Source organism: Takifugu rubripes, chromosome 2 (assembly GCF_901000725.2).
Source record: "Takifugu rubripes chromosome 2, fTakRub1.2, whole genome shotgun sequence".
NCBI classification, from domain to species: domain Eukaryota; kingdom Metazoa; phylum Chordata; class Actinopteri; order Tetraodontiformes; family Tetraodontidae; genus Takifugu; species Takifugu rubripes.
This window is the reverse complement of record NC_042286.1, coordinates 11,383,448-11,399,998: the sequence shown is the minus strand read 5'-3', so window position 1 is coordinate 11,399,998 and position 16,551 is coordinate 11,383,448. Positions and strand designations below refer to the sequence as shown.

Below are 16,551 nucleotides of genomic sequence, written 5' to 3'. Positions count from 1 at the left end.
GAATTGGATTTTTATTTTTTTACTTACTAACTGAAAGAAGGGAATTGAAATGCCAAGAGAAATATCCCAAGGTAAACGAGGACTGATGAACCCTAACCTTAAGAGATAAAGAATTCTAATAACACTTGAAAACGCCACCAGAACAAATCGGAACACGGCCACAGGAATGGGATCAGTGTTATGATGATAAGGAGACATTGACCCCTGAACTTCTAAGAACGAAGGGGCTTTGATCATTAAATACCCCACCTTGTATTATTGCCCCAAAACTGTATCGACTGCCGTCGACCATCAATCCTTCCACCCGACCCTCAAACGATATTTGTTGCATATCTTCTGCCTGCTGAATTTCAACATATTAGTGAATATTTCATTTCATTCATGTAATATTTCACGACACACCTGGAGTCAGTGTGCTTGTTTGCCCAGAGGGTAATTGATATTGGACTAGTTACAGTTGCTGGGGTGGTTGTTTTTTTAAACCATGTTGTAGTGTCGCCCATCGTCCACTGGGGGTCGCTCGCTCCTCGGCAGATTTCTATTGAGGTGATGCGCCATATTGGCAGTCTCCTCCATCTCAGCCAGCGTCGAGCATGCACGTCTCCAACCGGTTAGCGAGGGGATATCTGTAAATACTGCAGCCAGCTGCGAGCCGAAAAAACAACACCATGGAGGCCGTCAAAGCCTTTAACATTGAGGTTTGTGGAAATGACTTTTCGTTTGTGCAGCGAAAGAGTGACGTTAGCAGCAACAGCGAGGCGCCCCGGAACGTTAGCCGCTGCACAAGGCCACTGTCTGTGCAACACAACAGTGGTTAAACTGTTCGCGGCCTACTCGCTGTGCACTGTCTACCCGTAAAGAAGAACGTTTTTGCTTGGTTTTTAATCCGCTCACATTATGTCAGCTGGCCTCTCCGTGAGCAATCACTTGCATTTGATAAAAATCTGAAGCTAGCTAAATGACGTGATCACGTAGGTTAGCTACCTGCGCGTCAATTACCTAAACCTACATGGGCAGAATTGGTTCGTTTTGCCCCTCGCTTTGTTAAGCCAGTAAATTTGGATCGTGCCAGTGTTGACTTATGGGGTTAACACCCAGAAACCACAGATGATCGGCATCAATTATCCTATTTAGGCTAGGCTAGGCTAACCGCTAAAGAGCGTCTCAAACCGGGGGCCCAGCTAACTGCGCTGGTCCAGGCGGCTGATGCTGACCTCGCCACATCCTTTGATTAATCCCCGAAAACTCAGTTTTTCTGGCTTCTGCATTGGTTGCGATGGTGACATCCAACGGGAAATGTCAAGAGATGAGCCCAGTATCAGGCCTCAGTGAGAAATCTGAAACATAGATCTATGGAAATGAGTAGGGGAAATTTGGCAAGGCATCATTCACTGACATTGACTGTGATGGGAAGCACATTCCATGTTTGTTTAAAGGTGTATTCTTATTTTTTCCCCCCCAGTTGTACTCATTGAATGAGTACAAGCCGCCCATCTCCAAGGCCAAGATGACCCAGATCACCAAGTCTGGAATTAAGGCTATTAAAGTAAGTATGTAGTGTTAATGTGGCAGGCAGGTAACCAGTTAAACAGTGATAGCAACATTCAGGATTACAGTTTTTCACCCGTAACCTTGCTCTCAAGCGTAAACACGTCTGTCTAATTAAATATTCATCAGTCGTTGGGGGGTGATCCACCAGAAGAAAACTCTCATTAGATAGAAACGCCAACACGTGGCTCTGTTCTCTCGCTGTAAATCTATCAATAAAAGTAAGACGGGATCCCAAATCATCCCCCCCAATATTCCTGGACATAAACTTCTCAATGGTTTTCACGTGAACTTTTTTAAGTTGGCGCCATGTGGATTGTAGGGTCTCAATAGTTTGGTCGTGTGACACACAAATCGTGCTCAAATGTGAATTTAAGCAGCCTTAAGTGGCCCCAGAGTGAATATTCTAATATCTAGTATATTTATTTGTTTATTTTTTTAATATCTTGACTTAAAGATTTGTCGGAGTTGATTCTGTTCGCTCTTCCTGCTGAGGAGACTTTAACAAGAGCTGCAGAAGCCTGTGCGTTATTACAGCTTTGCCACCGTGGCGCTCTTGTTAGTCTTCTTATTATCTATAGTAACCAGGCAACAACAAAATGAGGCCCTTTATTCTGCCAGTTTTCTCTGTAATGTCTGAGTTTCTGCCTCCGATCAGAGCTGAGAGGGAGCTCAGGGTAATCGAATGTCATGTTGGTCAACAATAAGCACAGGTGGACGTTAGACTACTCCAAGCTTGGTAGGTGGTTGTGTCCCTTGGACAGGACGCGTCCAGTGGTTTCCATGTTTTGCTTTTGGTTTTTGTAGGAACTGAGCAGCAGTTAGTGGCGTTAGAGGAACGTGATGGCAGCACATGGTAAAATATGTTTATTGGCTGGGTTTTCTTGATCTGCGGCTCTATTCGGATGACCGTGGCTACGTTTGTTGATCTCTCTAACATCTGTCCTGCGCTTGTCTATGGTTAGGACAAGAGGGTGCCATCATTACAATGTAGTAACGACGGTGTGTAGAATAAAATATTTATGACGATGTACAAAAGGGACTTTAAAACCAGCTTGTTTCTTCTTGCTTTAGTGACTAAAAACCTGGCGCAGCTGTAGTAAACGGCCTGTTGTCCACTTAGTTTGTGATTAACGGTGCTTTTCCCTCAAAAGGCCTGAGAGATAATTCAAATATTAGGTGTCTATCTCACACGCAAACACACACTCGATGTGATCGAGTGATTTGTGAACTTCTTCTTTCGCCTCTTGGTCCACTGTGGACTTCTGTGTAGTTTGTACCATCTGGTTTATCCCGTCTTTACAGTCCATTGTCATTTACAGTCCATTGTCAATAAAGGTTGTTTTCTGAGAATGTACTGGATTACATAGAGGCAGCCTCCATCTATAACAGGCTCATCTAATGTGTGTTTAGCGCTTTAACGTGTCTGTTGTGGATGTCTGGTGCAGCCGGCACAGGTAGAAAGACGAGAATGACCACCGGTCGCGATAACGACATTCCAGACGCAGTTATTCGACAGATTAAAGGTTGATACTTTGGTTGTGTTGCTGCTCGTGCAACCAACCAAACACAGCTAGCTAATTAACCCTTTAAGCCTCGATTATTCTGGAAAACGTCAAAACACACGGATTCTATGTCAGCTGGGAATTGTAGTCCACAGAATGTTTGCTCTCATTCCACTCTGTAGCTTCTCCCCTTTGATGGGACTACAAACATGGCCGCCTTCATAGTGGACAATGGGGGCTAAAGAAGTCAATGATGTCAGTAGTCAGCTACACAATTCTTAAACCCTAAACTCTTTCTAAGTAGTGACCTGATAATAAATGTTGCAGGAGGATGATAAAGTGATTTTATTTAATTTTTTTTATCAGCTTTTAGCTAATTTATAGTTGTCTCCAATAAAGATGTTTTTGTTGATTTGTTAAAACACTCATTCACAAGTTTCTAGCAATAACTGACCTTATTATCAGAAATGTCCAACACACCTGTATCCGAGATGGACTTGTGACGTTCAGGACAGCTCTTCTCTGTTCCGTGTCGTCCTTCAATGAACGTGTTTTCATTTGTCCACTTGTGTTGCTCTGTCAATAACAGCCTTTTCCCCTTCCCTCAGCAGCGCCCCCAAAGCACTGAATGTGAAGCAGGAGGATGGGGTGGCGAGAGTTACACAGAGATAATCCCTAACCAGCTTAGGTAGGAGTATGGGCTGTTTCACAAGATAGATGGAAGAAGAGTAAAATCATTTATTCCCACATACACACACACACACCAGCAGGGCTTCGGCCAGGCACGTTCAGATGCTTGTTAATGCTGAGCTTGGCGCGGGCTTGAGATGGTTGCTCTGGAGGTGATGCACATCTGTCTTGTGTTCTGGTGCACGGCGCTGTCATGTACTGTTGTCGTGGGGGGGTCACATGATCCCACGTGTAGGTTTAATCCAGGGGTGTCCAAACTTTTTTCACCGAGGGCCAAATACATAAAAATATAGGAGGGGCTGGGCCACTTACTAGAAATTAGGTATATAGCCTTAACTTTAGTGTATTAAAGTCAGAAAAATCAATTAAAAGTGGTCAAATATGTTATATTGTTGAATATAATTAAAGACAAAACTGCCTTCATCACAGCTTTCCATAAATGGATCTTTATTGAGTTATTCAGAAAAAGCTTTGGTAGCTCATTCCCAGAACAGCAGCCTCAGATTTCTTCTTGGAAGATTTACAGTACAGAGAAAAAACAATAAAATGGAACTGGTAGATTTCAAGCTTGTTATTTAAGTTATTAGGCTTAGGAGCACACCTAATAACGTTCACTTGAAATGGTTATCAACATTAACAGACTGAACTGGACGTGCGTATAAATTTAGTAAATTATTCTGGTGAGTATCAGCTGGGTATGTAAATCGGGCCATCAAACTGTGGTCCTGATCTGACGCCACTCGTGCCAAAAATCCGGACAAATGTCACTTGATCAAAGACCAAATCTGCATCAGATGAGATGAGCTGCTTTTGCGTGTGCAGTGTGTGCGCTGTACACAGCGGTGTGTACACTGTGTGTTAACCAGAAAAACGCTTATTACAAAGTGATGCGCAAAAGCAGGGTTTTCCTTTTTGGTGGAGTAACTGCCTTGATGCCAACAGTAGCTTCCCCTGGTGTTAAAACTAAGAAGCCACATACACTCAAGCAAAAGTTGAAGTGCGGGCCATATTCTATTTATAAAATGTCTTGCGGGCCAATTAAAAATGGACGAAGGGCCGCAGTTGGCCCGCGGGCCGTAGTTTGGACACCCCTGGTTTAATCTGTAACACTCATACATTGATCTCAGCATATATACGTTTACTGATGTCCTGCACGTTGAGGGCCATGACGAGGTGGCTTCTCTGTCCCTCTGATGTGCACGAGAGTGGGTCGATCATCAGAAGAACGAGGAAGGATATATGGAGAGACGATGCTGGTGGCGGAGAGACGTTCAGAGCCACCGTGTTGATGCGCTGGGGTGTCCGTTTTATTGTGTTTAAACCCGCCCATGTGTTTAAACAGATAGACTAGTTTAAATGTAGCTGTACTTATCTAGAAGAGTATCAGGTTTTCCAGCTTTCTTTGAGCTGCACGTGCGAATTGCTCGTTTCTTTCTCCTTTAATGGTGTTGATTCAGTCAGTTTTGATGGGACGGACACATTCAGTGGAGTCTGGAGGCCGAGTTTTGCTCAAGGACTCAAGTCATTTTCCTTGAACTGGAAGCCCATTTAAGTTTCCAGCATTAAGCATTTGGCATAAAAACAAATCAAATCAACTTAAAAAAAAAGGCAACTAAACCTGTGTTTCCCAGAACAAGGCAGATGGAGATCTTTAAGCCTTGTTTGATGATCATGTGCTCATGACCAATTTTGGCACTAATTGTTGCAGGGCTTTTTTTTATTTAGTCACCTGAGCTTTTGTCGGTAAAATGGGCTGCTAAACAGTGTTTTTCTGCACTGATTGAGTCATTTCTCCTTTCCGATACCTCCGGACGGCTCTGATCACCACAGCTGAGCTTTTAAACAAGCAAAGGTGACAAACCGCAATAAGGACGTATTGTTGCTCAGCTTCCGGCAGCCTCCGCCCCCTCCAGGAGTCTTATACTCACTGGAACAGCTTTAAGGTGCACCAGCACTGAGCGGCTGCTTAACGGAAGCATGGTTTAGCATCAGCCGGTGGTCCATGAAGACATTCACAGGAAGGACGGTCTATGATGTCATCTCTTACGTCTCAACACCCTCCCGAGCACATAGATGCTTTTCTGGGAGCGTTTCCATGCCACGCTGGTTGGTTTGGCCATAGAACACAGGTTATTTTTTTTATTTTTTTTTTACCAGTTTTCCATTTTCAGCAGGGAAATTCTTTGGAATTATGGCTTTAGTTGAAATGAACTAAAGCGGCCATCATTATCCACATGATCATTGAGTAATCCAGTCCTCAGATTACTCACCTGTTTTCCCCTCCTTTTCCCCCCATGTTTGGTAGCTGGTAATGATCAGTATTTGAGGTGATGGGGTGGTAAATTAACCAGATAAACCTCAATAAATATGATAAGAACATAAATGATTTGAATCATTTCAGATTCCTTCCTACATGAGCGTCCAGGTTTGTTATTGACGGAAGCGGTGTTAAAGCAGATCACAGCAGGAAGATTGTAGCACCGCTGCACCTCAAAAATATTTGAAATAAAAGCCCTTTCCAGTACCTACAGCTCTCCATAATGGTCAACCAGCAGCATAAGTCCATAAACTACACAGCCATGGCAGTGTGACACCCAGGAAAGCTGCACAAAGCTAAAGAGAAGTGCTGCTGACGCTGAAGCTGACGCTGAAGCTGCCTCATTTAGGGCCAGGCTGTCAGCAGACTCGTCCTGATGGACAGATCAGAGAATCACCATCGCTCCACTGTCCCAGGGCGCAGTGCTCCTGGACTGGGATGTTCCCTGTCTTCAGGAGCGTCACCTCTTTAACGCAGCAAACATCCAGCTGCCGAGAAAGCAAAGAATTTAACGCTTCTATTCTTCATTTTGATGCTCGTGGTAGTTTCAGGGACGTTTACTTCATCTTACCTGTCCAAGAAACGTGAATATAAAAGGCACCTTTAGTCAATTCTATTGCGTGATGACATTTCAAAGCTCCTCATGAGAATAAATACAAAAATAACTATTTTAAAATAAATGTTGATTTACAGTGCAATTTATGCAGCTCTACCTTTGTCCTGGATTTAGAACAAAGTGTTTATTTCTTTTTGAATGTTTTAATTCTTTAATACTGTTCACAATTGAACCAACTAAAAAGGCTGTTGAAACTGAAAGAAACACGAGCTTCACATGAAGAGTCACAAGCTCAGGATCATTAAGGGTTCGAACTACCGCCGCTCGTTTAACACATGGATTTACCCCATTTGGAACTTTATTATTTATTATTGTTGGTTTTATACATAAGAGAAGCATGAGAGTACTAAACCTTTATCAGTTTGTATTTTAGTTTTTATGACCACATTTACAGTATTATTAACTCGTTCATCTCTGGGTCTATAAATAAGTGAAGATAGAAATATTCTCTGCCTCTTATTTTAAAAAACGGAGGTGTCCTTTTTCTGGTTCTTTTTGCTTGTTTAAAGTCCTCACATGTTTCTGATGGGTGCTGATAGTTCTGCTGTCTCCTTTTTATGTAGTCGTGGGGGATGATTCCTAATCAGTGGTCGTAAACTGGTATTAAATATTCTCTATTGTAAACCTCTTTTGTATCACATGACAAACTAAAAGATCAATGGGGGGGGGGGGGGGCTCTGTATGCCCCCTTTGCTTTATTGTCCACTATAAGGTGGTGTTGAGGATTTAATTCTCAAAAATATGGAGTGGAAAAGCTTTAAATGTAAGCAGTGGCACAAACTTTCTGTCTGTCCGGGGTTGTTTTGGTCCGATTCTTCAATCAGTGCATTGATCTAATGCCTCGGTCATAAATCTGCTTTCTCTTTAGTCTCTGTGCTCTTTTGCTCTCAGCCTCTCAAATTCTTTCCTTCTTCTTGCTCTAATTCTGTGAACATTGGCAGCAGATTGTGATCCATAAATAAGTTCTGTGAATACGGCGTGCACAGCTTCTGCTGCAGCTTTGGGTTGTGACTATTATTGTTTGATTTTGACTAAAGGAATCCAGTCCAGCAGCAGTTTGGGAAGTTTGTCATGCAGAATTCATCAAAGTCTTCCCGCATAGAGTGTCGGAGTTTGAGTTATTGGACACAAACAGATTTCCAGTTATGCAGAAAAATCTTTGTAAATGAATACTATTAAAAGATCAGCCAAATAAAATAAATGAGTCCAACAGTAATAATGCATTTGTACAGGCACACGAAGACCTCTGGACTTTATTTTGCAAAGCTGCATCTTTGACTAATATTAGCATATAAATTAAAATCTTTCCATGAACGCATCGCTCCCTCTGAGGGGTTTTTTCTTACGCTGGAGACAAATTCTAACTTTTATTTTCATAAACCTGTTGAATAAACACTGCTGCTGGTGGAAGAATTCTGATCTGCTCCTGTATGTGGAAATAAATGAATATTCTGAGCTGGACGCGACATGCGCTCGCTTCCTTCTCCACTCTGATTGGCTGCAACTGTTGGGTCGGACAGATGTGAGGCGGCTGCAGACTGGTTCCACTCACTCTGGAGCAGTAAAATAACGCCATAGGTTTGAAAGTTAGGCAAAGAATCGCACCAAAATCCCCAATTCGGGCATAGAAATTGTGGAATTTTCTACAAAATCCTCTCGTGTGTTTCAGCCAATGCAAGCCACACATTCTATTTTTTACAATGAATTTTAAACCTTAATTCTTCATTCTTACACATGTAACTTGGATTTGTGGTGACCTGTGTTTTAAGAGTTTAGGACATGTGTCAAACATTTAAATAATTGTATATTTGTTTGCTGAATAGTGTCGGCAGCCGCATTTGTTGGGTTGAATCTTATCAGAGGAGTAAATGAGGAGAAAAACAGACTTTAAATTGATGATGTGACATAAAGTTTTATTTAATAATTGCATAGGTTGTGTTTTGTCCATAGAATTAACTTTAATTTACTCCCCTGCTTTATTAGTAAGTTTATTTTGCATTTTTGTTTCAGTTCTACAAGCATGTTGTCCAGAGTGTGGAGAAGTTCATACAGAAGGTGAGACATCAGTCCAAAATCTTCATTTTCTGCTTCGGTCAGCACGAGCGCGGCCCTGAGGAACGCCTTGTTCTCACGCCCGCCCTCTGTTTTATTCCCTGGAAACAGTGCAAACCAGAATACAAAGTTCCTGGGCTGTATGTCATCGACTCCATCGTCAGACAGTCCAGGCACCAGTTTGGTGCAGAGAAGGATGTTTTTGCACCCAGATTCAGCAAGAATATCATTGCAACATTCCAGCATCTGTACCGCTGCCCTTCAGATGACAAGGTACGGAGACAAATGACAAAGAAATGACACGTTTTCAAAGGGGAAGTTTGACATTGGCTCTTTTTTTGTTTGACTTTAGAGCAAGATAGTGCGAGTCCTGAACCTGTGGCAAAAGAACGCTGTTTTTAAGAGCGACATCATCCAGCCTCTGTTGGACCTGGCAGCTGGGATTCCTCCTCCAAGTGTCACGCCAGTTATGCCCGGCAGTGCCGCCCAAGTCAACAACACTACACCTGGTCGGTCCACACAGATGAAGGAAAAGACCTCGATCCCGCTCCAGTTCACCTCGGGGCTCTTTAACATAACGCCACTGTGTGTTTGCGCAGGGACCCCGGCGACCCCGGCCACTCCGGCGAATATAGTCCAAGGTCTGCCTGATTGGGCGTCTCAGATCAACAACACTGACACGGTTGCAGCTGTAGCGCAGATCCTGCAGAGCCCCCAGGGACAACAGGTTAATACAAAAATAATTACAACCATTTCAGTCCTGCTAATGAACCCAAAGAAGGTTTATATCCCGTAGTTCCCTGGCTGTGCGGCAGCGGGTGTAATAAATGAGGGCGCTGGTGTCACTTGCAGTTGCAGCAGCTGGTGCAGAGCCTGCAGTTGCAGCAGCAGAAGCCCCAGCCGTCCCTGCTGCAGGCCTTGGACGCCGGCCTGGTGGTGCAGTTACAAGCTCTCACGGCTCAGCTCACTGCTGCAGCCACGGCCAACAGCCTCAATCCTCTGGAGCAGAGGGTCTCCTCCTTTAATAAGGTAACGCTGCAGACACCGCTTCAGTCCCTTCGCTGCGTCCGGAGCCTCTAATGCTGTTGTGTTGCGTTTCTAGAAACTGCTCGGCCCTTTTGATTTTGGGACCGACTCCGAACGCAACGAGGAAGCAAAGAAGGACTCCTCGTCATCTCAGCTGTGAGTTTACTTTGTTCCGTGTCTTGTTCCAGAATGTGAATGAGCCAGACCGGCTCAGCTGCCGGCTCCTCTGTTCTAATGGGCTTGTTGACTCCTTTCAGACCCATGGTTTCAGAGCCCATCAATAGCTCTCTCTTCCATCAGCTGGCTGAGCAGTTACAGCAGCAGAACCTGGAGCAGTTTCAGAAGCAGCTTCTGGAGCATCAACAGCACCAGCAGAAGGTAGTTCCAGCAAACGTTCCCACATCTGCTTCTCAGAGTGCTTTTGGTCTTCCTACTTACTTTATGCAAGTTTAACGCCATGTTCTTTTCCTTCTTACAGACCATTTCTATTGAAGGGCAGGACTCACTGTTTGGCCCAGATAATTGTGTCGCATCCACGCAGAACAGCAGCCAAGCGCAGCTTCCTGAGACTGATAACAAACTGGATGACTCCATAGACAACCAACAGCAGGTACGCTGGATTGGCGGCTCGGAAAAAAGCAGGAGGACTGAGAAGAAGCACATATAGAGACGCGGTTTAATGGCTGCACTGTTGTAGGATATGGATCTGGACGAAGGTCCCGATGGCCTGGAGGAGGAGAACTTTGAAGCTGATGAAAAGAAAACGATGAGCGCACGCTCCAGAACACATTCAAGGTCGCGTTCTCGGTAAGTTCCCTTTGATGCATCAAAAAATATTTAAAAAAACAGCAAAAATGCAAAAAAAAGTGTGTAAAAACACACATTCTGTAGGTCTCCAAAGAGGAGGCGGTCCAGGTCGCGCTCTGGCTCACGGAAGCGGAAGCACCGCAAGAGGTCGCGCTCACGCTCTAGAGACCGCAAGAGAAAATCTTCCAGGTCTTACTCCAGCGAACGGCGCGCACGGGAGCGGGAAAAGGAACGGCAAAAGAAAGGGCTGCCTCCAATCAGATCGAGGACTCTGAGCGGTAGGTGGAAGCTGGTCGTTGGAGATCCTTCCTTTTCCTTTTCTCTTCACTGCTCATGTGAAGGCTGATGATTGTTTCCTCCAACCCTCTTCAGTGTGCAGCACCACTCTGTGGGTGGGCCAGGTGGACAAAAAGGCCACTCAGCAAGATCTCACCAACTTATTTGAAGAGTTTGGCCAGATCGAGTCTATTAACGTGAGTAGATCTCCTTTCTCTGAACACACTCTTCTTTATTTGTGAGTCTTTTTTTAATGTTTGTCTCTTTTTCACCAGCTAGTATTGGGTTGGGAATTAACTTTGGGTTTCACTGATTAGACATTTGGATGTTTTTATTTTTTTTATAACTTTATTTCTCTGGATGTGAAACATTTGACCTGCGCCTTGATTGGTAGGACCACTGAAAGAGCGAGAGCTTTGCTTGATCATAATCTGTATTGTGATGCCTGCAGATGATCCCCCCCAGAGGCTGTGCTTACATCTGTATGGTGCACAGACAGGACGCGTACCGTGCACGTCAGAAACTGAGCACCGGCTCCTTTAAGATCGGCTCAAAAGTCATTAAGGTGGGCATAACTCTTCTAAACAGCTGCATTGGCATCTTATGACAGTGGGTACTAATAAAGATGAAAATAGTCCCCAGATTTGAGTAAATCCTCTTGTATTTATTTCATTTAGATTGCCTGGGCTCTCAACAAAGGAGTAAAGCAAGAGTACAAGCAATTTTGGGACGTGGACCTGGGGGTCACATACATCCCCTGGGAGAAGGTGAAGGTGGACGACCTGGATGGCTTTGCTGAAGGAGGAATCATAGATCAGGAGACCGTCAACGATGGTATAAAAACACGATACACACCTCTTTGTTTGGAAAAGGAGTCAGGAATCGTGTTTAGTTAATTATAAATAGCATAGCTGATTTATTTCCAACTGCATTACTTCAATAATTAGTTTTATATTTGTATCCGCACTCGGCTAACGGCTGATAAATTCCAGAGATTGATAGTTTTTGGTGCTTTTGCAGAATGGGAAGCAGTAAAAATTGCTGAACAAGCCAAGGATGTTATAAGCCAGCAGTTGAGTGCTGAAAGTGCAGCTGCGGCCAACAGCCAGCCTGAGACCTTTAATCAGCAGGTCACTATGATGCCTGTGCAGGTACTAAAAGCACACTCAAGATTTGTCCAAAGCTTTCTCTTATAAAAGAATGACCCACACTTTCTATCCCCCTCCAGCTTCCTGTCGCCCAGGCTGTTCCCAGCTCAGTAGGCTTAGTACCTCCTGCCTTCCCTGTCTCCATGGGTATACCTCCACCAGGCTATGGGCCACCACCCTTCATCAGACCTGGCTTTAACGCATCACAACCTCCCCCTGGTAGGCAGATTCAGCGGAACAATGAACGAGCAAAGGTTTATCAAACTTGAGAACCATTCAAACCCTTTTCAACTTTGCAGGGTACATGCAGGCAGCACAGGGGGGAGGCATGCCCTCAGCTACTACTTGTAAGGGTTTTTGACATCTCTTAATAGACGCGACACACGTTTGGGACGCACGACTCGGGTTGAATTGTCTTTTGTCCTTTGCCGACCCCCCGCAGCTCTGGTGCAGCCTTCAGGAGCCACCAGTCAGGATGTGGTGAAGGAGTCGCCGTTCGGGGCCATGATTCCTCCCACCACCGCTCTCCCTGGCAGCTTCATGGCCTCGGCCATTCCGGGAGCGGGGATGTTCAATCCCGTCGGGGTGCAAAGTCAGCAAGCGTCCGGTGACAAACCGGCGCAGGCTGCTGAGAGCGTGGACGCCGCTGAGCTCACTCTGCAAGGTGAGCAACGTTCCGTCTTCCTGATGTGTGAAACCGCGCTCAGCAAAGGACACTTGGCACTGACTGTTGTCATTGTGGGGTTCTTTAGGCATGCAGAATGCGGTCCGCAGCGGGATGGGTCTCCTTGGCATGCATCCCTCTGCCTCCCTTGCACACCCGTTGCATCAGCCTGGTTTGGCCGGACAGAGAATGCCAGGCCTTATGCCTCTGGACGTGCGAGCTAATCTTCTTCAGTCCGGGGCTGCTGGCCGCTTTCCTCTCCTGATGCAACCGGGCCCTGCCCAGCAGGGTGCCAGCCTCCTCGACAGCGCCCTCCAAGCTCAGGCTCGGGCCAGAGCTCCTTTCCCTTTGGACCCTTTCAGCAAGCCCCCCACCCTTCCCAGCGATAATTTATCGAAGGTAGAGGACGAGCCACCGTCTGGGGCTGATGAGGGCAAAGACCAGGACTACCGCTTCCCCCCAATGGAAAAACCCAGCACGGGCCTGCTGAGGACCCCCCCACGAGAGCATAGGGAGCCTCTTCTTGGTAGCGGAGGCAGACCTCCGTTGCTTCAGACCCCGGGAACGCAGCCGGCCAGAACCAGCCTTGTAGGACGCCTGCAGGCTCTTGCTGGTTTCACCCCTGATACTCGCTGGAATCAGATCAGAGGGGACTTCGATGAGAGAGATGGCACCCGAGGGGGGCTGCAGACCCCAGTCGGTCCAAAAGGCTTCCAGGAAGAGCGTTCTACGCCGGGGCAGAACTTCTCCAGTCGTTTCGACAGCCATCCCGCGGCCACGAGTGGGGTAGCTGGAGGCTCCGGTAATCATGGAGGTGTGGGAGGACCACAAGCCTGGAACCGCACCGGAGGTGCCAACGCAGCTTTTGACAGCGAACGGCATCAAGACCTGGATGAGCGAAGACGTCCATGGGACAGGCAAAGAGACAGAGATGAAAGAGATTTTGACTTCAGGAGAGACATGAACGGTAGCCGTCACAGCAGGGAGAGGGACAGGGATCGAGGCCGGGACAGGGACCGGGACAGGGACCGGAAAGAGCACGACCGCGACACAGACCGCGACAAAGAGCGAGACCGCGAGAGGGACCATGGGAGCTGGGCGCCTCTCCTACCTCTGCCTACACCTTTGCTTCCAACTCCACCTCTTAATCCCAACCTGACCCTGAACCAGGGCAAACTGCTGGCACCGCTCAAAATGAACCTCCAGCTTCAGAGGTTCCAGTCTCCCCTCCTCTCTCAAGCTCAGAACAAGCTCCCCCTGCATGGCCTGAACCAGCCGCCACCCCAGGTGACGCTCAAGCCTCCTCCCACATCACAGAGCCAGACGGTTGCACCTGTGCCTAAGTCAGAAAGCCCCGCCCCGGCCGAGACCCCCCCGCCCCAGTCGTCGCCTCCGCCCCACCCGTTCTCTGAGAACAAGAGCCCGACCAGCGAGGCCCGCGCTGAGACGGGGCCTTTGTTCCGTTCGGAATCCTCTCCACAAACTGAAAGTCCCCAGGCCGCAACTCAGTGCCCCTCCAAACTCGCCAGCTCTCCAGAGAGCAAAACCCCCAGCGAAAGCTCCCCGCCGTACGAGGCCCCGTGCCAGGATGCACCCGTGGCCTTCACGCGAGCCGCAAACCCCCCCCCAAGACTCGCCATGCTCTCTGGAGGAGCAGCAAAGCCCACAGAAGAATAAAGAGGGCGCTCCGGAGCAGTCCCCCACGCCCCAGCACCAGTGGGTCAACGGCCCCGGGATTGACATTAGCACCCCCGAGCCCTCCACCCCAGAATCCTCCCCCGGTTCTCTGCTTCCCGCTAGCGAAGCAGAGCAGCAGGAGCGGCCTTTTGCCTTTGCTAAGGATGTAGACAGTGATCAGAGTGAACCAATGGAGGACTCTACAAGTCAGCCAGTGCTAGACTCTGTCACAGACACTGAGGGGACATAATCATCACTCAGTAGGTAAAAGATCATTTTGTAAAGTTGTCTCTTCTTCTCTGTACTCATGTCAGCAAACCACCACCACACGGGACATGGTGACTACTGACTCACACCAGTTATTGTCTGTCAACCAATAACAGATTATTTTATCTCTCACCAATACCAGTTACTTAATAGAAGTATCTTTAGCCGATTAATTGCTAGACTATTTTCTTTGTGTTTACTTTTCTTTTTTCCTTTTTTAAGTTGTGACGCCAACTCACCCGTTTTAATTATTCTTAGCATGACTAATTTTATATAATGGCCAACCAAAATGTTTTCACTTGTGTTTTGGGGGGAAAATTAGCTTTGCCCTTCCTATGGAAGCGGGTCAGGAATCCTGGCTGGACTGAATACAGACGCACAAAATACTTGAAAACGTTAGTTGCTCGGCCCATTTCTGGCTCCATTTCCTCTGCAGTGCCGCTGCAAAGTTCAGTGAATGCTTCCGTGGTGTCCTACAACGCTCCCAGTTAAAAGCAGCAAATTAGCCCCGGTCGCTATAAACATTTAAAAAAAAGAAAGAAAAAAAAAAAGGGTCCCCTAAATGAATGTCTGTCTTTTTTTTTTCCACGTACACTGCGAACATCAACATTAAATTAAACCTTGGGGAGAAGAAAAAGAATAGTTGGATGTTGTGATGTTGGGTACACACTGTTTTAGTTTGAAATAAACATGCTTTCTCTGTTTGAAACATACTTTTAGGACTGTTTTCTGACCCAGGACCAGTGGAAAGTAAGACTGCTTTACAGACTCGTGCTCGTGTGCCGTCGCCTCGGTTGATTTGATGTTCTCTTAACTCACGTTGCTGCTACACCATCTATCCACAGAGCACTTTGTTGGATGCAACCATGGGACTTCTAGTGTGTAGTTGTAGATGACTTCAGCCTGTATGATTCCCTGAGCTTGTGCTGGGTGACTGTTGAGGATGGGATTGTGCCTTTTTAATGGATGGATTTGTCGATGATGCTGCCCAACACGTCTGTGATATACGCCAGACCGCGCGCTACTGGTTTCAGAAAAGCTGACGAAAAAAACAAAAAAAAACTGCGATCCCCGCCTACCGTTCCACGGTAGCTGCCGATCGGTTTGTGCAGAGCGCTCGCCCGGAGGAGAACGAGTCCGTATACTCCATCGTTCTGTGCATGCAGGCCTGTAGCCATGTTTTACTATTCTTGTCTCTTGTTCATTTCAAACTTTGTAGTGGGTTTTTATGTTGAGACTTAATAGAAATCCAGAGTCTGTTCTCTCAGACCAAATGTCAACTACAGCAGTTTGTGATGTTGAATAAAATTTGAAGGTGCATCAGATTTTTTTACCACCCGTTTATTGTCTAAATCCTAAATAAGGGCCATGTTGCACACACAGTATACTGAGAAAAGTCCATCCCAGTCCCTGTGGCTGGTCCTGGCCTAATACCAGCATTCCATTAATTACATATCCAATTTGTTCCGAATCATAAATAACTGGAATTACGTCTAGAATGAGCAGAATTTAGTTGAATAATTAGGTCATTAAACGGTCTAACATCAGTATCTGAACCTGTTACAGTAACAAGCTCGTTTATTCAAACAAAAACAGCGAGAATTATACTTTAATTCGTAATAAATCGAGGCTTTTCTCTCAGCTTTAAACACATACATCAACCTTCAGCTGATGATGCCGTGGAATAATTCCTATGTTGGGAAAACAATCGCAAATAGCCATCCAAAGGGCCGAAGTGGGAGTTCAGGCAGGTTCTGGCGGCTGCAGGAAGAAATTAAGACCCCAACTGGTGTCGGAGGGCTTTTTAACCCTTGATTTGCCGCGACCTTGTAATAGTTCTCTGTAATAACACTGAGGTCTCAGAACTGTGGTGCCTTTAGGTAACGAGCCTGCATTCCTGTCATTCTAACTGAAACTTGCTTCCAACTACTTTTGTTCTGGCCCCCCCAACAGGCATA

General features: G+C 46.2%; 2 protein-coding genes across 7 annotated transcripts in view; both read left to right on the top strand.

Annotated features, from left to right (window-relative positions):
• Positions 1 to 540: 540 nt before the first annotated feature.
• Positions 541 to 15,918, top strand: LOC101071105 (SR-related CTD-associated factor 8). 3 transcript variants are annotated; one of them, XM_003962563.3, is made up of 20 exons: positions 541 to 698; positions 1,463 to 1,546; positions 8,687 to 8,731; positions 8,840 to 9,001; positions 9,081 to 9,237; positions 9,328 to 9,455; positions 9,581 to 9,757; positions 9,831 to 9,910; positions 10,012 to 10,132; positions 10,233 to 10,364; positions 10,452 to 10,561; positions 10,646 to 10,839; positions 10,934 to 11,034; positions 11,289 to 11,402; positions 11,515 to 11,671; positions 11,858 to 11,988; positions 12,066 to 12,204; positions 12,285 to 12,332; positions 12,428 to 12,649; positions 12,738 to 15,918. In XM_003962563.3, exons 1-20 carry the CDS (start codon positions 669 to 671, stop codon positions 14,324 to 14,326), a joined length of 3,921 nt encoding a protein of 1,306 aa, XP_003962612.2. In that variant the 5' UTR covers positions 541 to 668; the 3' UTR covers positions 14,327 to 15,918. The 3 variants fall into 3 exon arrangements, with proteins under 3 accessions (XP_003962612.2, XP_029688716.1, XP_029688717.1); XM_029832856.1 differs by lacking the exon at positions 541 to 698 and adding an exon at positions 3,662 to 3,741; XM_029832857.1 differs by lacking the exon at positions 541 to 698 and adding an exon at positions 3,665 to 3,741 and having other exon boundaries at positions 1,472 to 1,546.
• tiam2a (TIAM Rac1 associated GEF 2a) overlaps positions 14,462 to 16,551 on the top strand; it is a 57,184-nt gene continuing 55,094 nt past the window's right edge. For all 4 annotated transcript variants that reach the window (XM_029832852.1, XM_029832854.1, XM_029832855.1 and 1 more), the window contains exon 1: positions 14,462 to 14,590. The gene's annotated coding sequence lies outside the window, so the exon portion shown is untranslated. The remainder of the gene's footprint in view (positions 14,591 to 16,551) is intronic.

Excerpts from the sequence above, each read along its gene's own strand:
- LOC101071105 (XM_003962563.3), top strand. The coding sequence starts at position 669 with ATGGAGGCCGTCAAAGCCTTTAACATTGAG. Across the intron at positions 10,133-10,232 it reads ATCAACAGCACCAGCAGAAG|ACCATTTCTATTGAAGGGCA; the intron begins GTAGTTCCAGCA and ends TCCTTCTTACAG. Across the intron at positions 10,562-10,645 it reads CATTCAAGGTCGCGTTCTCG|GTCTCCAAAGAGGAGGCGGT; the intron begins GTAAGTTCCCTT and ends CACATTCTGTAG.